The sequence below is a fragment of the Carlito syrichta genome, unplaced genomic scaffold (genome assembly GCF_000164805.1).
Source record: "Carlito syrichta isolate Samal-C Ts95f unplaced genomic scaffold, Tarsius_syrichta-2.0.1 Scaffold311707, whole genome shotgun sequence".
NCBI classification, from domain to species: Eukaryota; Metazoa; Chordata; class Mammalia; order Primates; family Tarsiidae; genus Carlito; species Carlito syrichta.
The window spans coordinates 328,869-352,134 of record NW_007255803.1 but is presented as its reverse complement, the minus strand read 5'-3'; the positions used below and the strand labels follow the sequence as shown (position 1 = coordinate 352,134).

At 51.1% G+C, this 23,266-nt stretch overlaps 1 protein-coding gene across 1 annotated transcript in view; it reads right to left on the bottom strand.

Moving 5' to 3' along the window:
- Positions 1–22,574, bottom strand: part of CAMK2G (calcium/calmodulin dependent protein kinase II gamma) — a 59,074-nt gene extending 36,500 nt beyond the window's left edge. The window contains exons 1-3 of the mRNA XM_021718017.1: positions 22,480–22,574; positions 11,542–11,601; positions 1,971–2,036 (exon numbers count right to left, since the gene is read on the bottom strand). Coding sequence (XP_021573692.1) covers positions 1,971–2,036; positions 11,542–11,570 — 95 coding nt within the window. The 5' untranslated portion in view covers positions 11,571–11,601; positions 22,480–22,574. The remainder of the gene's footprint in view (positions 1–1,970; positions 2,037–11,541; positions 11,602–22,479) is intronic.
- Positions 22,575–23,266: the final 692 nt, after the last annotated feature.

Here is a 23,266-nt window from a genome sequence, read left to right as displayed (position 1 = left end):
GCCAAGGTGAGAGGACTGCCTGAGCCCGGGGGTTCAAGACCTGCCTGGGCAACTTGGCCAGACCTTGTCTCCAAATAAATAAAAAAATTAGCCAGGCATAGCAGCACACGCCTGTGGTTCCAGCTACTTTGAAAGGCTGAGGCGGAAGGATTGCCTGAGCCAAGCAGGTCGAGGCTGCAGTGGCCATGAGTATGCCACTGCACTCCAGCCTGGGTGGCAGTGAGACACCGACTCAAGAGAAAAAAATGTACTTAAGAGGTTCCATACAGGGCACCTGAGGAGTAGTTCTGATGATTTTGCATAGAAAAAGATAAACCAACCTAGAGTTACATTCTTGAGTCAGACTGTTCACACTGCAAACCATCCTGCCATCCCTGGCAGGAAGAAGCACCGGCAGTCTAGAGCAGTGGCTTTAAACTGGGAGTTGGCTCCTACTCCCAGGGGGCATTTGGCAATGCCTGGAGACATTACTGGTTGTCACACCTGGAAGGGAGGTGTTTCTGACATTTAGTGGGTACAGGCCAAAGATGCTTCTAAATGTCTATGATGCACAGGAAAGGCCCTCACAACAAAAAATTATCTGGCCTAAAGTGTCAGTAGCACCAAGGTTGAGAAGTCCTGGCTTAGAGAATAGAACCTCTGCCATCAGGCACTACCTGCTGAGCAGGTATGCAGTGTCTAAGTAGGTGTGCAGGGCTGGGTGGCCTGAACTTATTTTCCTTCCTCTAAAATCTGGTACTGGGGCTCCCACAAGACCCAGGAGGTCTTTCTGGGCCCCTGAAGGCTGAGGTTCATGCTTCCCCCCATAGGGCACAGCCCCAGAGTGGGCCAAAGAGACTTTAAGACTGAGCTGAAGAGGCGAGTCTCCACAGAAATGTATAATTAGAACAGAGTCGGGCTAGCAGGGAGAGCCTTCTGGCCAAAAATGGCAAAAGTGCGAAGTGTCCCAGCAGAGCCAGGCCAAGCCCACTGGTACAGTCACCCCCCCCCACAGCTCTCCCTCCTTCTCCCCAGGCTCCCTGAGCTATCACCACCGCTGCTGCTGCCGCCTCCTCCTCCGCACCAGAGCCTGGTCCTCCCCTGCTGGCACTGGAATTCATCTCCCCACTTGAGAATTTTTCCTGAGGCTGAAGCATCTGAAGTTGATCAGCAAACATTGGCCTCTCAGGGCTGAGAAATTCGTGAGGAAGCTGCACTCCCCCACTCTCCAGAGGCAGCCAGAGCTGCCACATAAGCCAGATAAGCTGCAGGCAGGATGATCAAAACCAGGTTGTAAGGACATCACACTCCAAGAAAAGCGAGGCTGGGGGAAGAGCCGAGGCGGGAAAGGCAGGCCAAACAAGCGCCTGAGAGCTGTGGTGTGGGAGGGATTCTGCTGCGTCACATGAGGGAGGCACCAGGGCTTCCAGGGAGGGCTGGGGGCTGAGGCGCGTGGTCAGGGAGTGGTCCTCCAGTCGGGGGAGCCCCATGTTAAGGCTGGGCACGGTGGCCAAGGGACAAGGTGACAGAGGCTGAAAGCTCCCGAGGAGGCTCCCGGGTTGGCTTGGGAACCCAGGATCTTACACTCCTTTGGGACAGAAACCATGTTTCTTCCATCTCTGGATCACACCAGGGCCTCAGCTCAGTGGCTTGTACAAACTAGGATTTATCAAAGGAAAGAAGGGGTTAGCCCTTGGCCGTGCTTGCAAGTATACAGTAGTACAAAAAGAAGGGATTTTGGGGGTGACAGGTTAAAGGAGACTTGGAAGAGCTTTGTCCAAAATTCATCTAGAAGTCCTGAATTTTTAACTTCTAACATCGCCCACAGTATTCAGCCCTAGTGGCTACAGAATCTTTGTCTAGACAAGAGCTCTTCTGATCTTCCCGGAAGTTTATTCAAATAGGCACAATGCTGGCCCCCCAAGGTGGCCAAGACTTATTTCAATCCTGAAGTCCAGAGCTACACTTGAACTTCTGGGCCCTCATCTCACCTGGCATCTGCTTCACTGTAGTACTCTCTGGCCACAATGTCTTCAAACAGCTCCCCGCCAGTAACACTGCAACCAACAGAAGAAGACGGTCAGAAGAAGCAAGGGTTCCTTGGCTATCCCCAGTGCCCAAAAGAAAAGAGGGTTGCACTGCAGAATGGCATTTAGAGAAATCCCAACTCCACATGCATTTCAGCTGAGAGCTCACAATGCGCTCTGTCCTTCAATGACACAGGGCTTCTCCTTGAGGTATCATGGGCTTTCCCTTCCTTCTGGACACTGTTTCTATAACCTACAGATTAGCTAATACTCAGGCAGAGAGGAAGATACAGGGATCTAAGAGAAAATAGCTGACCTGCCCAAAAAGTCATTGCTTTGTTTGAGACTTATATGAACCCCAACATATAGCTGCCAAAGAAGGACAGACTTACTACCAAAGCTGAAGAATAATGAGACCAATGACAAAGAGACCCAACCCCAGAAATACTGGAGAGGAGCTTCCAGGAGGTAAAGAGCCACTTTAAAGCTATTAAACCACAACCAAAGTGGAGGAGAGAACAAATGGAGCCTGGTTTATGGCTAATCAAAGCTACCTTCCAATTCCCAGAATTTTTAAGGTCGTGCAAAGAGTTGTCTTTTATTTCTCCTCCAAGGACAACACACCAAAAAACCAGAAAAAGTCATCTGCACAAGGTGTGCTGCCGAACAGAAATGCAAGAGCAACGCCATCCTGGGATTCAGAGCCCTGGGGAGATGTTGGGTGAACAAGGAGATCCCTTCAGAGGCTGTGGGCCAGCAACCTGCCCTGTTACCAGAGGAAGTTTCCAATCAAATCCTCTCCCTCAGGCAAAGGAGAGGGACCCTGGGCAGAGGCTGGAGACCTTTTGAGGCCTTTTCCCAAGCTTTCATCTTGAGCCAGCGGGAGGGAAAGGCCCCCACACCCTCAGAAAGTGGCACTTACAGGTCAAACACGAGGTAGTGAAACCCTTCTTCAGAAATACTGTCATGGAGGCGCACTGCAAGAGAGGAGATGGGGACAGAGATTAACAGAGAGAAAATTCGGAAATCCTAGTCTCCTCCTCAGCAGCCCCATCCCTGCCCCATCCTGTCAGCCTCCCTGGGCTCCCTCGGGAAGGAGCAGCAGGGAGAAGTGGCAACATGCCCAGTGGCCCCCAATCCAAGGTGACGCAGCCTCGGAGCCAGAGTCACTCTGGTTGCCACCTCAGACCTAGGCAAGAGGTAGAAGCTTCATGGCTAAGACGTCAGTCAGGATGGAGAAAAGCAGGAACCTTCCCAGAGGGTCTCTGAGAAAGTGGTCCTAGGATATGACACATGATGGTATAACGCAGAGGGAGAAGCACCTAGCAACACCGACAGCAGGACAAGAATGACTAGATGGAAGGCCGGAAAGCTCTTTCAGAGGAGTAAACGGGAGCCGGAAAACCAAGGAGAGGGGAAGAAGGTAGAAAGACAGAGCTCAACAGGAAGGCACGTGGTGCAGGATAATGGATGGTGAGCCCAGAAGGCCACGTGCACAATCAGGGAGCAACGACAATAACCATTTATTAAGTGCTTGCCACATGCCAGACCTTGTGTTAGGCTCCTGGCATACACTGCTGATTCCAAAAGCATTTACTGAGCGCCTACTGTGTGCCAGACCCTGTGGGAAGTGGTGGGATTCAGGAGGGACAAACGTAGTGACTGTCTTTGAAGAGGTTATATATTTTTTGAGTCGGGGGTCTTAGTCACCTAGGCTGGAGTAAAGTGGCATGACCACAGCTCACCACAGCCTCGATCTCCTGGGCTCAGGTAACTCTTCCACTTCAGCCTCCTGAGTGGCTGGAACTACAGGCACGTATCACCACACCCAGCTAATTTAAAAAAAAATTTTATAGAGATGATTTCTTGATATGTTGCTCAGGTTGGTCTTGAACTCCTGGACTCAAGTTGGGATTATAGGTGCCTGGCCTGTGTGACTCCAGAGACAGTTCTACACCACTGCTTCTTATAAGAAATGTGGGACAGCCTGTACATCCAGACAACAAAGCGATGGAGCCTGGAAGAGAGACTGCTCACAAATGTCCCTGTGACAGCATCGAAGAGAGTCCGGGAGGGCACTGCACGGAGAAGACTGGGGCAATTCACCAACTGCAAGAAAAGGCTGGCGAGCAGAATCCCTTCCCACTCCCCGCCTCCAAAGTTCTTGGGCAAAAACCCAGCCTAATGCCTTCTGAAGTCTCCTCTTCAAGCTTCTGCCCACAAAGCTACCTCTGGGTTAAATGCCAACCCCTGAGCATCATTCTAATGCAAACACTACTCTGCTTTGGCAACTGTCCCATCCCTCCCCTCACCTGAACTCTCTTGATGGGGAACCTCTGTTCCAAAGGGCTCCCTCTGTTTGACCTTTGCTTCAATCCTTGGCAGTTCTAGGAGCACCTCACGGGGCACTTCAGGAATGGCCTGACACCAAACCAACTGGTAAAGTGCTTGGATGCAAAGAAATCACTGTGTCTCTTCCTTGGCCTAGGCTGCTTCCATTTCCAGCATCAGAGCATTTCCTCAAGGCTGAGGCCCTTCTCTACATCCCCTCCTGACCATGGCAAGATCAGTCAGACAGCAACATGCACAACCCAGCCAGCCCTATCCCGAGGCACTGAGCCTTACCCCAAGGCAATAAACCATCACTGGAGTCCCCTTGTTCTCCTCACTGGATAAAGGAGGACTCAGAAGCCTGCCAGGACTGGATCCAGGGCCTAATGACAATTTACACATGATATCACCTACCTTATTGATCTGATCTGGTTACCCAAACCCTAAAAGCCCACCCGATCTCCGTATTTCTGTGTGTTCAGGACCAAAGGCAGGGGATACTTTTAATAATACCCCTCCTCTGTCAACTGTTCTCTCCTGTACTTGGGCAAATAAGCTGACGCTTCCCTAGGCCTGTAGATGACAGAGGAGGGTTTTTAGGACAGAAGGAAGGAGCCAGTGCCAGACCCTTGCTTTCCTCCCACCCAAACTAACCTGGGCATGCTCAATCACATTCCCCCAGAGGGCTGCTGCCTCTCTCCTCACTTGTGCGTCTCTGGTCTAAGTTGGAGCCTCATGCTGAGTCTTGCTGCAGCTGCCGCTCCCTTGCTTCCAAAAGGACTTTCCATTTAATTAAAAATTTGCTATTAAAAAGCATTAAAGTGTGTAATACAAATAATCCCCTGGAAATCAGCTGTCCCAGAAGCTAAAGACCAGCTTCATTAGGGAGGTGACTAACAGTAGCAGGATGGTGAGCTAACAGGACAGCAGGTACGATGCTAACAGCCACTCCCAGGGGAGTCTCTCGGGCCTGCCTGGGCCGGGCCTTAGCCTGGCCTCACCCAGACCCCCATGCCCGCTCCCCCCACCCCCCCAGCACAGCACAGCACAGCTGAGAACAGGGCAAGGAGTGCAGGCACCCATGCCTCTGCTCAGACCGGGAGTCACCGACGTCTGCCCTTCTCCAGAAAGGCCACACACAGACCAGGTGGGAGGAAGCCAGGGAGGAGAATTAGAAGAGAGGCACAGCAAAGGAAGACTAATCCTTCCAGGCCACCCAGCAGAGAGAACAGCTTTGATGTGTGCCCCAGAGCAAAGCACCCACCAAGGCAAGGGAGGGATGGGGGAGGGTCTGGTATCTGAATAAGACTGCTATCATCTTTTTTTAACTTGTAAAGAAATGAACAGGGAACTGAGAACAAGAGGACAAAACAACTGCGCCCTTCTAAGTGTCTACCTAGCAAGCAGTAGCAGATCCTCTTTTTTTTTTTTTAAGAGACAGGACCTCCCTATGTTACCCAGGATGGACTCAAAACTCCTAGGCTCAAGCAATCCTTCCACACAGCTGGGATTATTTGCACAAGCCACAGCACCCCGCTAGATTCTTGATCATAATGACGGAAATGATAACCACGAAAACTTAGTTGAATTGTTCCTGGGTGGCAAGCATTGTGCTGCGTGCTTCATATGTGCTATTTTATAGAACCCCCCACATTCACTCTGAAGAGTATCTACTTATAATAACCCCATCTGACAGCAGAGGAAACTGAGGCTCCAAAAGAAACTTGCCCAAAGTCACACTAAGTGGCAGAACTGGCCCTTGAAGCCAAGACAAACAGACAGCAAGACTGCTGACACTAGCAGAGTTGCTAGGGAGTCACTGTCTCCAAACTCTTAGACTAAAGGAGCTCCAATCTGTCCCCACTACTCCGGCCATTCTGACGAGCTCAACGATGTCTACTGGGCACCTGCCCTGAAGTAGGCAAAGCTGTATGTGCCACGGATATGGCTTGTGAATGAAGAAGAGAAGCTGGTCCTGCTTCCCAAAGCTTCCAGGCAAAGAGAGAAGATGGGTTTTAAACCAGCAATTACACAAACATGTAACTAAGCACAACTACGTCAAGCGCCATGAAGCAGAAGCAAAGAGTACTATGGATGCATGGAATAAACTGACACCCAGCCCATTCCGAGGTAATGACAGGGCATGAAGGCCAAGCAGGGCCAGACCACGTCTGCAGGGAGAAGATCTGGGAAAAGGAGGATAAAGCATTTACTGCATTTCAGCAATAAACCTAATTGCTGTTCTTTAAAAACTGTGTAAGACAGGTCAAGTCAAAACACCTAGACACATTTACTTGATATCTCATACCTTCAAGGATGGAGACAGTCACGACCCAAATGTTGTGGCTATTTCCGATTTTATAGAAACCACCCAACAACATACCACATTTTAACTAAAAAAAACTTTCTCAAAAAAGCACTGAAAAAGTGTCGCTGTTTAAAATGTCCAAAGCAACAATACAGTAGAAAGGAGGTCCTGCTGTCATGGGGGGCTCAAAAGGGACTGAGCCCGTCCCCTAGGAGTCCGCTGCAGCAGGACTTTCCCTCACCCTGAGGCAGGGATTTAGGAGCTGCTCAGTCATGATTCAAGGTTTCCTTCTTTTTCTTTGCAACTGTTTTTGCTAACTTACCATTAGCTGAATGGGCCCTGGGCCCAAGGTGAACAACAGCCTGGCTTGAATCACTTGAGAACAGAGCTGGGGCTGGGGGGTCTAGGAGCGGTCACCCCTAGGAGTTGGAATCTCCATTTTCATTTCATTTCATTTTATTTTTCTGAAATTGAGTCTCACTCTGTAACCCAGAATGGAGTGCAGTGGCACGTTCCCAGACACCGCAGCCTCGACGTGCTGGGCTCCAGCGATCCTTCCGCCTCAGCCTTCCAAGTAGCCGTAACTACAGGCGCCCGCTACCACGCCCAGCTAATTTTTGATTTATTGTAGAGACGAGGTCTCACCAATCTGCCCGGGTGGGTCTCGAACCTGCGGGCTCAGGCAATCCACTTGCCTCGGTCTCCCAAAGTGCTGGGATTACAGGCTGAGCCACCAAGTCCGGCCTCCATTTTCATTTTAATCATCTTTGTTTCCTAGCCTCCCTTTACTCGCTGAACCCTTTCTTAACCACTCCACGAGAGGCCCAGATGACAAAACAGAGACAGGCGCAGATGGGTTAAATAACGTGCCAGAGTTCACAGCTACCAACTGGCAAATCCCAGATTCAAACCCCAAACCTGGATGTCACTCCAAAACCACAAACCTTGGCTTCTCCAAATATGGACGGCAGACCAACAGCACGAGTGTCACCTGGAGACTGTCAGACACGAAGAATCTCAGATCCTACCCCAGACTTATTGAATCCAAATCTGAATTTTAACACGATCCCTGGGTGAGTCATAGGCACATAAAAGTTTGAGAAGTACTGCTCTAAACCACAATGCTAGACTGTGATCGAAACTGCTGGGGCAGCTCAGCGTGAAGGAAGACAGAGTCTATTCATTAGAGGAATTTAGAGCAGGGAGCAAGCAGATCACAGGTAGAACGCACTTCATTCAGACTCAGACCCAGCTGGCTGTCTCCTCCTCCCAACTCCCAGCCACTGGCCACTCTCCGGGGACTGTTTTGAGTTCAGCGGTATACCTTACACCCAACAGGCACTTTGTTGTTTGTTTGTTTGTTTGTTTTTAATTAATAAGATTTATTTTTGGAGCAGTTTAGGGTCATAACAAAACTGAGCAGAAAGTACACAGAGTTCCCAAATACCCATGTCCCCCTACATGCACGGCCGCCCCCACCATCAACTGACACACCCACACTGACACGTCATTATCACTCAAAGTCCACAGTTTACACTAGGGTTCACTCTTCCAACAGACTTTTACCTCCTGGGACAGAACGTCTATCAAGGAAAAATCTGGGGATGCCTGGCCCCCAGCACCAAGCACTCCAGCCAAATTATGTGCCTCTAAGTCTGACAACAACCAGAAGCCGACCACGTGCTCTCGCTCGCAGCTTCCCCAACTGTGCACCATTCTTGGTCTGGTCCACTTGTCTCCCTTTTGGGATGCAGTTCAAGAGGCCAGAGCCAAAAGGGTCACAGCTCTGAAGGACAGAGCAGTAGAGAGAAGAGAGGAATATGAATTAGGGACACAGAACCGCCTCCTCTCCTGCCACAAGCCAGGCCCAGATCCATAGCAACTCCCACGTCCTGGACCTACAGCCCCGTGACATCTCCAGGAGCTCTGGTTCCCACTGGATGCCAGGACTCCCAGGACATAGGCCTGACTCTCCCTTCCCTCCTTATGCCCTTGACCCCGGAATAGGCCCTCAGACCTATTCTGAATAGGTCCAACATCCCTCAGGACCTGAGAGCAGTCATGAAACAGAGGCACAGTTCTAGGCAAGCAGATGCCAACAAAGTGACAGTGCCATGACTGGCCTTTCCTGGGTCTTTCTGCCTTCCTAACAGAGCAGACAGCTGGGACAGACAACTGTTCTGTTGCCTCTACTCTGAGCTAGGGGCAGGCAGGAAAAGGAAAGGGTTACCAAACCAAGTCAAATCTAAGAGGTCAAAAAGTATGTATTTCATTCTAGAAATACATAAAAAGAAAGACAGAACTTTCTTCAGCTAGAATCCCTCCCCACAACACCCCCGCCCCCTTTTCTGAGTCAGAGCCGCACTCTGCCACACAGGCTGAAGTGCAGTAGCATTGTTATGGCTCACAACAGCCTTGACCTCCTGAGCTCAGGCAATCCTGCCACCCCAGCCTCCAGAGTAGCTGGGACTGACTAGAGGCAGGTACCACCACGCCTGGCTAAATTTTTTTTTTTTTTTTTGTAGAGATGAGCTCTTACCATGTTGCCCAGGCTAGTCTCAAACTCCTAGGCTCAAATGATCCTCCCACCTAAGCCTCCCAAAGTGCTAAGATTACAGGTGTGAGCCACTGTACCCAACCTAGAATCTCATTTTTGTTCTTCCTGTTCCGTTTCTCAGCTGTCTTCATTATACCCTGACCCTTCCATGGTCAACCACACAACTCTGTGTCACAGGTGATACAGATGTAAGGTTCTTTTTTGTTTGTTTGTTTGTTTGTTTTTTTGAGTTGAAGTCTCACTCTGCTGCCCAGGGTGGAGTACAGTGGCACACTCAAGGCTACCCCAGCATTGACCTGCTGGGCTCTGGCAATCCTTCTGCCTCAGCTTTCCAAGTAGCCTGAACTACAGGTGCATGCTACCATGCCCAGCTAATTTTTGATTGACTATAGAGATGAGGTCTCGCCAAGTTGCCCGGGCTGGTCTCAAACCTGCAGGCTCAGGCAGTCCACTCACCTGGGCCTCCCAAAGTGCTGGGATTACAGGTTGAGCCACCAAGCCCGGTCAGATGTGGACCTGACTTCTGCATCACCAGTCCCTACCCCTTGTGCTCCTCCCTACATAAGGACAGTGCATTATCACTGAATGGGTTGGTCACAGGAACATAAAGGAAAGGAAGCCCTCGGACCTTGAGACCCAGGACTGGAACACCAAAAAGCTTCTGATGGCCTTAGTCCCTCATAAGCTTTTTCTTCCTGTTCAGGAACTTGTAGGTCAGAAGCCACAAGCTCACAAGGCCTTCAGGGTCCCGGGGTGGGGGGCAGGGAGTGGTACAAATTTGAGATAACAGGGGGTGGCAAGGACGGTGGCCAGTTGATGAAGGGGCAGCCGCCACTCCCCACAGCTGCCTCTGAACGTGCATGGGATAGGCTCAGCAGAGCCGAGCCTTTGGATTTGAAAGGCAGGGAAATCAACTTTTTTCAAAATATGTAATCTCATTTTTAAATATTGGCAAATAATAAAAATATTTTTAGACCACTGAGCCAGCCAAGCAAAACATGCCTGAATTTGTGACTGCTGTTCTAGGTGCTTCTCTCTGTTGGCTCTCCTACCCAAGCCAACACACCAGTCCTCACCGTGCAGGTGAAGGTTCTAACCTCAGAGACCACCCAGAAGCTCCAGTAGTTCTAAGGACAGGACCCACCAGCTGAGAGGTGCTGGCTCCAGGGAACACACTGCACCAGGCACAGCCGATCGCTGGCCATGCCAATCTGCTTCGGGTGTAATCCAAGCTGCTGACTGTCATCTATAAAGCCCTGCATGGTTGGCGTTCTGGTTACTCAGAGCTATTCCTCTACCCGGGGGCTGGAGTATGACCTCCGCTCTTCCACGCTGAGCATTCTAGCCCGAGATCTGGGAAGCCGGAGGCTGGGTAGCTCTGGAGGAAGCACTGAGCTTCGGCAAGTCGCCCCATAGCCCTGGCCGCCAACAGAGCAGAGCCAGCGGCCTCCGGGGCACTGTGGGAGCCCCAATATTTAGGCCATGCCTGAGGAGCACAGAACATGTGTTGTCTTTTGTGATGACTCAGGGAAAACCTAGGAGATGCTCCCTGCTCTGCCTCAAGTCAACACTGGGGTTTCTGCTCAGACACTGCAGCCAGCCCAGTTTCTGTCCTTTCTGCAGGGAGCACCAAATCAGGGCCAACGCTTTTGGCAAAGACTATTTTGGCTGAACAATGCAAAACTGAGCCAGAGTGGGTTGTGGCAGGCAAACCTCCTCAGGCTTTAGAACAACCAACAATGTGCTCTTGTCCCCTCAGTCAGGGTAGGAGCAGGGAGAAACCCTCTTAATTTTTTTCTCCTTCTCCATCTGAGTGACTCCTGCCATCCTTTCCCCAGAGAAGCCAGGCGGGTGGGCAGTTTGGTTTCCTGGTTCTGGGGAATACAAACAGGAGTGCCATGGAAACCCCCAGAGAGTGCAGGACACTGCAGCAGGAACAAAACTCTTTCAGGTCCAGAAACAAAATCCTGACCCTTTCATGAGGGCCATGGATGGCCCCTAGTGAGGGACTCTGGCAGGCTAGGAGCCCAGAACCTCACACACTGAGGACCCTGGATCTCAGTCCAAAGACAGAAGGAGAAAGGGAAGAAATAGAGGCTGAAACCTATTCTCATGCCTCACACCCCAGCCCTGCGATGGCACTGCAGTGAGGCAGATGCCCAGGTCTCTAAACTAGAATGTCCCAGAATTCTGAGACACAGCTGCTATCTTGCTTGAGCAAAAAAAGACACCAGGTGAAGGCCCACAGACAGAGGTGATCCCACACACAAAAGCAGCACATCTCTGTTCTCCGTGCCGTCCGCAAAGTACCCATGAAATACTCTGGGCAGGGCACTCACCAATGTTTGGATGTTTCAGAAGTCGACATATCCGAGCTTCACGTTCTAGTTTCTGGTGATCTAAAAGCAGAAGAGAGGAAACAAAAATCATCAACCATCCATTCTATTTGTGGTTACTGGCTATTCATATTCCTTCAGTTCTGAGCCACCAACTATGCACTTTTGATGATTTGCTGAATTAATGCAGCATGTCACAGCAACCCTGGAGATAGTTATTATGCCCACATTTTCCAGACAAGGACAAGACCAGTGAGTAGCAGAACTGGGATATGAATCCAGGTCTTCAACTAAAATTCTCTTTCCACTACAGCAGGGATTTCAGTGGGTCAAAGTATTCAGAATCTCTTTCTTATTGGGAATACCATAATAGCTAAGTTGTATTGAGCACCTAATATATACGTGGCACTGTGCTAGGAGTTTTTATTATAATCTCAATGTATTCCTGAGGGCAACCCTGAAACAAAATGATGCTGATAATAAAGGTGCTGATGATGTTAAAGTTAATGATGATTTAAAATAATAATAGTAACAGCTAACATTTATTGACAGCTTACCTGTACACCAGGCAGATATATCTTTTAATTTATCCTCATAACAACTCTAAGAGGTTGGCACTACTGTGATGCGCACGCTGTTTCTCCTCAGGACCCTCCTGGCCACCCACTACCATGAGCTCCAACCTCTGCCCACTCAGACTCTGGGATTACTCTGTTTTAGTGAAATGACCAGAATCCACGAATCACCAGATCCAAGTGAGCTGCATGGGTCAGTTCCTTTCACGGGAAGGCAGAGCTCCAGGAAGTGGGAAGAGAGGATGCTATTCCCAGGGAAGCCTAAGAACCCTCCCCAGCTCCGCCCTGTGTTGATCTGCCGAAGGTCACCTCCTTCATGAAGTCTTTCCTGCTCCTCTTGGTAGCCCATGGCTTCTCTCTCCTGTGACATCCCCTCCCCCTTCTCTCACTGCCCTTCTCATGCTTCTCACGTCATCTGTTATATCAGTTTTCTTTCCGTCACAAGTTCTTTGGGGGTGAAGGGGCATCTTTCTGAGGCTTGCTTCCTAGAATTCCTTCTGTGAACAGCAGCTTAATAAAGGTTTATCAATCACAGCAGTAGTAGTAATTACTATCGCTTACTAAGCATTTATTATACGCCGGGCAGAGGCATGGATATCATGTTTCATACTCACAGAAACTCAGTAGAGATCTGATGAGCTCTCTTACATTACAAATAAGGAAACAGGTTCAAAAAGATAAAGAAACCTGCCTAAGGTAACTAACACAGGTAGTAGATGCAGGTGGTCTAGCCTAAAGCCTTCTTTCTCCACTACTATGCTATGATGACTAAATAAAGAAAAGTGAGAGTGTCAAGTGGAGACTCCAGGCTTTGGAGGGCAGAATCCAGTTCACCCTGGCTTCTCCAAGCCTGGGCAGATACCTTCACATTGCCATCTGCCAAGTGATTCCTGTCTCCCTGCCTCTACCCTAAACAGCAAGAAAGCCTCTGTAAGGCTCCCCATGACCCTCACAGGTAGATGCTATGACTGTCCCCATTTTATAGATGATGAAACTGAGGCCCAGAGAAGTTAACTAATTTTTCCCAAGTTCCCACAGCAGGAAAGGGATAGAACTGGGATTTAAACCCAGGTCTGTCAGTTTGAGATAACATAGATAGTATAGGTTAGAAGAGATTCATATTTATTGCTTCACCACCAACCAAACCCAGCTTTGTCCTAAACTTTTCCTCTAGCAATAGCTCTGCTTTGTGGAAGGAGGTGGGGATACACAGATTAGTTCCTGCTGCCCAGCTAATCCATCCCAGCTGCCCAAAGATCTGGGTCAGGCCTTTCTTCCTGTCCTTGGGCCTGGCATGACCACTGACCAGGATGTAGCCGGGAGAACCCCAGGTAACCCCCAACTCCTACATTGCCTGGTATCCCCTGGTTCCAGGCACAGGGATGTGTCCAGTAAACTCCAAAAGCTGGGGACCTCGAGGAAGCAGCAACAGCCCTGTCGGTGGCTGGAGGGCTTACTTCTTTGAGATCTGGTTGGATGTGAGTGTGACCCCCATCTTCCTCCCAGCCCCTGCACTTGAGATGCAAGTACCAAACTAGCCAGTCCCAAAGCTGCAGACCCACTGGCTCTTTCTCTGGCCACTCACCTCACCACCCTCCAACTCACAACTCTTGGGCTTGGTTGCCTGGGCAGGTGCGGGGGAACAGCATCTTGCAATACGGAGGTGGCAGCTGAGGGGAAGGCCCAGAAGATTAATGTTTATCTCCTTCCTTAAGTCTCTTACTGGCTAATGGTTACAGTCCCACAAAAGCAACAGTACTAAAAATAAGGGTGTTCTGGCTTTACCAGTGACTCAGAGTGGAGAGAGGAGATACACACTTTGGCTCCCAGCTCCTTGAAGGAACTTCCCAGGGCCTGAGGGTCCTTGTTAGCCTCTTAGTTCAGCCCAAACTCCAAAGAGCTAAGTTCCATGTTCTGAGTGAGGCTCATGTCTTCTTTGATCCCTGAGGCTGCACCTTGGTTCTCGCTCTGATTCCTAGCCATCAAGTATGGCAATTAACACATTGGTTTTGAAGTCAGACAGCCCTGGATTGAATCCAGCACTGCCACATTTAGCAAGTTATTAAACCTACCTGACCCTCATTCATTCATTCTTTTCTTCCTTCAAAAAAATATTTATTGGGGCCTACCACGTGACAGGCACTGTTCTAGATGTTGGAGTGACAGCAGATAAGAAAACTCAGTGGTACATTAGATGTTGCAGCAAGTGCTAAATAGAAAAATAAAGGAGGGAAGGGAGAGAATGAACACTTAAATGGGGTGGTCAGGGAAAGCCTCAGTGAGGAAGTGACATCAATTAGGACCCAAAAGAGGTGAGAAAGTGAGACAGGCACATATCATGGGAAAGAGTTTCCTCACTTACAAAAGGGAGATAGAAAATGTGAGATTTAAATGAAGTAATATGGGAAAAGTATTCAGCACAGGGCCTGGCACATAGTAAGAGCCTCCTTTGTAAGGGCCCAGTGATAAGGTAGACAGGGTCGCTCAGGCTGGGCTTGTGGCCACAGTCACGCCCAGAGACATGGAGAGAGTGGGACCCACTCTCCCCTCCACCTGGGCAGATGCAGGGCCCACAACATACCAACTGAGCCCCTGACCTGGCCTCTGGGCTTCCCACAAGGTCTTCCACCACAGTACTGGGGGTAGGGGAGTGTTCCTTCCGCTTGGGTGGAGCCCACCCATGTCCACCATCTGCAGGTGAAGGTTAGCAACAGGGGCTCCTCAGAGAGAGAGGATCACCCCAGGAAGTGCTGCTAGCCACAGGCTCCCTCCTCTTCCTTGCTGGCTGTGGCACCCTGCCATCCAGAAGCTTCTCAATGAGCCGAGTGGTTTCTGCCCACCATGCTCTCCCTGCCTCCTGCCCCCATGCACAGACCAGCCCCCCCCCCAGCCTTTTCAGCTCTTGGGATCCTGTCTCTTCTCCCCATACCTTCTATCTCTTGTATTTATCTCCAAAGTGGTCCACAGCTGGGAAAAAGCAGAGGGCCCCACCCCAGCAGCAGCGGTGGTGGGGTTTCAGGATCAAGTAATGGTATGTAAGAGCATCTTTCCCAAGGACGTCCCTACTGAACACAGCAGTCTCAATCCCCAAAGGGGTGAAGTCACTGAACTGGCTTGGTTCACAGTGGTCAGATAGGCCCTGGCTCGACATCCCAAGGTGACAACACTCCACTGAGGTCCCTGCCAGCCACAAAGGTGGCTTCCTCCCTTGAGTGACCTCCTTCCAGTGACCACCAGGGAGCAGCTCAGACCTACCAAGGCTGACCCTCCTCCCACCTACCTTTCTACTAGGCTCGTCCCTGCCCCCTCCCACAGCCCAGCCCCCCCTTCCTGTCTGACAACAGCCACTTCCCGCTTTTGCACAGGGCCACTTCCTGCCCGCCTGTGTGCTACTGCCATGGAGAGAACCGCCCCTGCCGGCCTTCAGCCCAGCTCCAACCACAGCCCTCTGCAGGTTTTCCCCCTCAAGAGCAGAGGTGACAAGAGGAGCAGAAAGCAGAAGCAGCCGTTATCAGGGACCCATTTGGGCCCTCCAGGCCCAGCCTGGACCCTTCCCCAGCAGTCCAACCAGGGCAGAGCCAGGCCCTAGGAACCAGGGATCCCAGAAGCCCTGCCTCTCCCGCCTTCTTCCCAAGTGCTTCAGGACCTGGTCCAGGGTGCCACGATTTCACAGCAAGGGCGGCAAAGAGGGACCAGATGCACCCCGGGAGGCAGAAAAGAGGAAGCAGATAGTGAGGCGATAGTGTGCAGCAAAGGGTTGCACGGAGCCTAGAACCACCTCTGCCCTCCAACTTGAAGGGAGAAGCCTATTCCAAATGCACTTTCCTTCCTCCATGGGATTAGGGGACCAGGGAGGAATTCGCCATGATTCTCCATGGTCCAGGCAGGAATATGCCTGTTGATTTAGTGACATTTTTCTAAAAAAACCACAAATGCCAGCACTATCATCGAATAAGATCCCGCTGCCACCTAAACATACCCTCTTGTGCGTGGGAAAGGACACCATATTCCTACTCTGGCTGAGGACACTCCCCAAGTTCCAATCTCAAAGACGCTCTTAACTTTCCAAAGGGCATATTTTGCAGGTCTGTGCCTGTGACCCCCACATAGATGTGAGACGCTTCCTGCAGCCCCATCGATTTCACATGTTCAGTGGGGGTCAGCCTCAGCTTGCTGCCCTCCCGAGTGCTCCTTACCTCTTTCCCAAGCAGCAGAGGCCCCCGTGTGGCCCCCTTGGGCATCACTCTGAGGAGCAGAAACAAGGGCAGCGCGGGGATTTGGTGTCATAATCCACGTTCCCCAGCTGCTTACAAACAGCCCCAGGCTTTGGGCACTGACCAGTGCGAATCCCAAGCCACAATCCCATTGACCTCACTCTGACACTACAACGCCACATCCTTTCCTCTTTGAATCTCGCTCTTAAGGTGCAAAGAGTCTCCAATTAAAAGCAATGTCCATTTACCACGGAAGAGCAGAGGCTATGGTTTCTAATTCCTTCACACCCATACATCCGGGGACTAGCTGAGGGTTGTGAATACAGTGGAACAGGGCCTGAAACATGCCCATGTGAACCCTTAAGGCTCTGTCCCTTAACCCAGCATCCTCCCCTTCTCGTCAACCCTAACCTGAGCAGTTTTAACAAAGACCTGAGCCCCACTTCGGTGTCCAGATGTCCGGATCTCAAGGCGAGGGAAGCTCTAATTAAGGAGGGAAAGGAGAAAGGTGCCAAGAAGTACCCTGCTGCTAAAGGCTCCTAAACTGGCTTTGACAGAGAAAATCCCCATGGGGCCACTAGCAAGCCCCAAGAAGGCAAGGTTCTGCCTGTGGACACTCTGGCCACTCTCGAGGGCCAGAACAGGGTCAGCCGCTGCATTCTCTGTGCCCCCGGCAGGGCTCCCAGTGCCTGCAGCATTTGCCCACTGTTTTGGTGACATTTCCTTCATGGTAACCAGCCCCAAGTAAAACATCCCAGGAAGCAGCCCCTAAAAATAGCTCCTCCCAGGGCAGCAGCAAGCAGGGGGGGAGGGGAAAGAAAGGGAGGAGAAAAGAGGGGAGCAGATGGGAAGCTGCGGCTGCTGCTGATAGGGCCCAGGAAGTAGAAATGGTGTTGGGGAGGAGTGGCTGGAAACCTCCCCACCATAGAGCCCAGAGAGGTGGGTACAGCCGAGAGTGGGGCCTCAGCCAGCAGCAAGGAGGAATGAGTTCTGCAGGGCCTAGATGGAGGGGTGTGGCGTGGGGTGATGCACCAGGATTCATCACAGGAGAAAAGTACCCAGAACCTGTGTTTCAGAGGGAGGAGACAAGGGGCCAGTGGAGGCCGCACCGCCTGAGGTTGCTGGGTCTGAGCAGTGGCAAAATCATGGGCATACCTACAGCTCAAAAACAAAAAAAAAAAAACCAAACAAACCTTTTGTGCCTTGGTTTCCCCGCTGGTCCTGGGGCAGACCTGTCTGGCTGTGGGCAGATGACAAAGGACCTCTGCAGAGAGGCACTTAAGAGGTGCAAAGTGCCCACCTCTTTCTGTCACCACCCTTTTGGCACCCATGGAATCAGGCCCCTGTAGGCTTGCCAAGGCTGTTCAGAGAGCAGCAAGAACAGAGATGGGGGCAGGAGCTGGTCACACCCACCCCTCCCCTTCCAGTCTCAGCTGAGAATGGGGTCAGCCACTCACCTCTAGGGTTTCAGCACAGCTTCTGACAAGGGCATGATGACAAGGGACCAGAGGAAGAAAGCAGGAGCCTCTCCTATGGAATGGGGCCACCTTCCAACCTCCACCCCCACCCCCATGCAGCACCCCAAGTCACCGTGGGAAGGTGGGTGGGAGGGCACATCGTGACTGCACCATGAAAGCGGCCCAGCCTTGGCACAGAGGAGGGACCTCCAGTCTGGTTCCTCCTCCCTTCAGGAGAGAAGTCAGAGGAGTCCAATCACTTATACTCAGGTTGCCCATTTCTCTGTTTACAGAAATTGGCCTATTTTATCCTCAGGAAGAAAGCACGGTTTTGCACATAGCCTCCTCCAATGCTTCCTCGAGGCCCATCGTTCCAGTGCTGCGTGCATTTCTCTTCCTTCGCCCCCTCCCTCCATGGCTGCTGCACCCTCTTTTCTCGTTCCCTCCTGTCACCCAGATCCTTAACAGGAAAGTCTCACTAGGAGACACCGCAGGGGACACAAATGCCATGGGGGCTACTCAGGCCAGCGCTAAGGGGGTGGGGACTTCGAGCTGGCGCCATCCAGGGGGATCCCATTTCAGTCCCCAGGGCCAGCTGGACCCAGAAAGGGACAGCCTTTACCCTTCTGGTGGCCAACATGCCACTACCCTAGCCACTTAGCCTGCCACTGCCTCAGACACAGACTGACACCCCAATCCAGGGGCCAAGAATTAGGCCCCTAATCACAGAACTGCCCATGTGCACAGATGGCCACATAGCAGCAGAGACACAATCTGGAGAAGGTTGGGCAAAGGTGTGTCTGGAGAATTCCACAGAGCATGGCAAGAGCAACTGTTACTGTTGCTGCTGATTTTAGGAGGCTTCTCTTAAAGACTGGCTCAGGAACCATCTGCATGAAATTCACTGATACATGTGTTAAAAATGCAGATTCTGGGGCCCCACTCCAGATCTCCTGAAGCAAAATCTCTATAGATAGAGCCCAGAAATCAGCATTTTAAACTAGTCCTAGGTGATCATTATGCACACTAAAATTGATAATCACTGCTTAGAGGATGTCTCAACAGTGCTCCTACAAGGCCATTAATGACAAGGAAGGAGGAATTATAAGCTACACCATCTCCCTACACCTCCCACCCTGCCTTCGCCCCAAGAATAGGTCTTTATTCTCATCTGTCCTCTCTTCCAGCAGCCATATCAGGTCTGCAGAAAGGAAGACTCAAGCCAGCAACAGGCTACAAGGGCTCCAGCAACTTGACTCTGAGTTTTCTGGGAGCCAGAGCCAAAAGGCAACCATGACTGGTTACACAGTCCTCTTAATCCATTCATTTGATGTGTGCTTGGCATATATCAAGCACTTTGCTAGGGCCTGCCCACCTAGAAGTCAAGAAACAGAAAAGGGTCCTTCTCTCATCCCCCAGGTTCTCATGCAGAGAAAAGCTTTTGCTTACAGTTAGCTTCGACAGAAATTTCTTCACATGGGATATACAGATTAAATAAATAAATATAGCAGATGCTGTAACAGATTTCATAACACTGTCTCTGGTAGCATCTCTTAGTAAGGCCAAGGGCATTATCCCAGCATCCATCTTAGTGAAAGCACCTAGAATCCTGAAAATGGTCCAAATACAGAGGTTTCTTAGGATGTTGATTGTTCCAAGGAGGAATTCTAAACTAAGTAGACGAAAGAAAGAACCATTTGCCCTTCAACTAAGGCAATATTGGGAAAATGCTCTGGATATAAGCAAAGAGAGCAGGATAGAAAATGTTATGCTCCGTGAGGTGAAAATATATATGCATATGAATAAAGATAAGAAGGGAATATGAAGATTTAAAAATAAAAAAAGACATAAGGGCTCAGGCTCCTTGGGGGGGGGTGCTCTTAAATCTTAAAATAACGACTTATCATTGCCATCACCTGGCCCACTAGCTCCTGCATCCAAGCCTATTTTAAATGCCTCCTTCAGCCTAGCAGCGTTAAGCTTGGAACCACAGGCTCCCTTAAGAGCCCAGCTCCACTCCTATCGTTGTTTTGAAGCAAAAGGAGTGACGTTATGTGACTTTCAGTGACTTTATGTAGACAGGCCCGCAGACAAAGACAGTACTCAATGCACATCCGCATGAACTCCCTACCTTGCAAGCCAGTCACCAAGGTGGGCCTCTAAGGCCACAATGACAAGACACAACAGCCCAAAAAACGGCTTCCCATCCAGATCTGAGCCCCCAGAAGACCAGGTGATCTCTCTCCGTGCCTCCTGGGCTATCTCACCAGGGACGCCAAGGAGAAACAATTCTATACCCCCTTCTTTCCCTTCCCTCTGCGGCACAGAGAATCACAAACAAGAAAGACAGTGGGTAGGGAGACCCAGCAAACACAGCAAACCCCTTCAGACCTTCACAGATGACCCCAGTGGGCCCACGGCATTCCCAGACACAGAAATCCAACACCTGTGGAGCTCTAGACAGGCAGACAGCGATGAGTGAAATCCAGCCCCGGTGGCTGCACCTTTATAAAATATACAGCGTAAACTGAGAGGCCATCGGGAAGCCACGGCCCTCACTCCCTAACACCATGGGCACTAGCCTAGTGGATGGGTACCCTGGCCCAACTCTCTCCAGGAACTCACACCCCATGTGCACACCTACAGCCCAGCCCCTCCTTGCTCCTTCCATCTCCAAGACAACATTCTCCTACTCTCCCACCTCCAAACAGTACTGGCTGGCACTTAAACATTCTGACTCCTCTGGCCCACATTTGTACCTATCAGGCAGGCCCAGGCCTCCGTCCCAAAGTCAACCTGGCACACAAGGCCTGAGCAGAGCCCAGTCTTGGCATAACCATCTCAAGAAAGGGGGAGTTGATGTCTGGAGCATATAATTTTACAAAAGAATCCTTTTCTTGAGGGGAAAAAAAGTGAGAAATGAAACCTCACCGAGTTTGGGCAGCAAAAGAAAGACATCTGTTGGGAAAGATAGGACAAGTTTGAAAGGAGGTGAGGAAGGGGAAGGGATGCTATCACACAGGTCATGGAAGTTCAGGCGGGTAGGGAAGGAGTGGGAAATGAAAGCCCAAGTCAGACAGCTCCACAAAGTCACCATACCAGCTATCCTCACATCCCAGAATTCGGCTCCCAGCTGTCTCTCCCTCCCTTACCCCTGGGTCAGGGGACACTGGTGAGATGAGGAGAGCAAAGCATTGCATCATTAACTGGAAACACCAAACACCAGCCCCATTTCTGATGCACCAGGGCAATGCTGTGTGGACATGGGGAGGTAGCCATCCTCAAACCATCATTCCTGCCTGCACCTTCCATCCTTGGCTAGAGGATGTCTGTCAGAGAGCCCAGCCTCCATTGTCCCCCAGAGGAGGAGGGCACCTGATCACCCATTTATCCCTATGGTAACCATCCTCAGACTCAAGGTATCCAGAGAGAAAGAAAACAAACAAGTCCACTTTCTAGCCAAAGCACATGAACAGGGGGAGATGGGGGCTGGGTGGGAGACAGCAAGACAAGCCCTGCTAGGGGAGGGGAGAGACTCCCCTGCCAGAGGGCAGATACAGCCCTGCTAAACAGGTCCCAGAACAACTGCCCACATGACAGAAACCCACTGTCATCTCTGTGAAATTTTATAGCTTGTCAGAGCTTGGGACATCTACCGTGTCTCTTATCCCCGAGATGCCCACATCATTATTGGCCAAAGTCCACATTTTCCCTAGGGCATCTGTCCTGGTTCCTAACATATTTATGGCGTCCTATTGCCCAGCCCTAATTCCTTTCTCTGAGTCTCATAACCTTTGTTCCCCAGCTGCACTCCGCAGCCCTCCGTGAAATGACCTCCGTACTCACCAGATCTATTCACAGAGCACTTCACATGTTGCTGGGCCTACACCTATCAGATGAGTGAGTTTGGCAAGCACCCAATAAGAGGTTCAGAGTGTACATTCGAGGTGTAAAAGAGAGGCCCTGACACTCCCAGCCTCCAGTACTTGGGGGGATCTCACAAGTGAGGCTCCAAAGCCTGGGCCTTCATGATGCTCAAACCCTGAGGCAGTGCAGCTCCTGCCCAGACCAAGCCATTGGGATTTCTGGACCATGAGGCATCACCCTCCACCCAGGACAGACTACATCTGCTGCTGCACCACCAACTTTGTAATTTGATCAAAAAAGCAATCAAGTTCATCTGGCGAGATTTGTTCCTGAGAAGCCCTCGCCAGTAGCAGCCTCCCCTGATGTTTACAGATTCCTTTCCCTTGGGAGTCTGTTCTGCCGCCTGGTGGGCAGGGGAGGCTGGCTTTGTCAGAGCTGCTCACTTACTGCATTTCTATCCTAAGTCATCACTGGGGCATGGGGACTAGCTGTGGCCACCAATGCCCTAAAGGAAGAGGCTCCAAATTAGGAGCTCTCCATTCCACGCCATCCACTACCTCCAAATCCTCCACCTCCCTAAGGGTTGAATTCCCTTGAGCCTTCAGGGACCACTGCAGCTACCCACATGCATCTCTTACTTCATTCTTTTCTACCTGTGCACTTCCAGTTCCCCTTGCAGCTTCTCGTGTGGTTTCAACATCTACCCACTCTGAAATTCCAACTCTTTTCCAAGTGCTGAAACACACAGCCCCCAACTCCTGGGGCATCTTCAGAAGCCACAGCCCCAGGAGGCACCCCCAGGAAGAGATGAAGATGGAGAACGCTCACCCCGGGCCGACAACTTCTTGGTGTTGATGATTTTTGCTGCATACTCCTGCGTGGAGGTTTTCTTCACACACCTGCGGACCACAGAGAAAGCACCCCTGGAGGGAGAAGGGGGAAAGAACTGGGACACGGAACAGGGTAGAGTGGCAAAGACACACTTCAAGTTTGAGGGCAGTGATGCTCCCACCACCAGACCTTTTAGTCACACTCACACACCGGGGCAGCGACCACCACCACCCTACACGAGGCAGAATGATGAGGCCACCACATGACACTGAACAGATGCAGTGGGGTAGCACTCTGATCTCACCCCCTCATCTAGTCCCTGGGCAAAGTGGCAGCCCCAACCTCAGGCTGTACATCAGAAGCTGGTGGGCGATGCTTAAAACACACACCTGCTGCATCTCACTGACAGCCCTGTGGTCCTGGCCAAGAGAACCAGGGGAGAGAAGGGACTAGAGAGACCCTGCCCTTCTCCCAGCAGGAATAGTTAAGGGGAGGGGCGGGAGAGATTAAAAAGAGGCTATAATCCCCCGAGACAGAAATCTCCCTCAGCCATGAGGCAATGTGAGGCTCAAGCCCCCTCACAACCGGCTTCATCCCGCTGAATTCCGGCTCAGCTGACAGCACGGAAAGAGAGGACACAGTCTGACATCAATAGCTCCCCTTCCCCATAATATTTTCCTTTCCGTCCCCCCCCCCGAATGGGAGCTCGCACTCTCGGGCTCTGGAAACGTCTAGGGGGGCCGGTAGGGCGGGGGCTGCAGTGGCCGGGCTCGGCGCCGCGGGT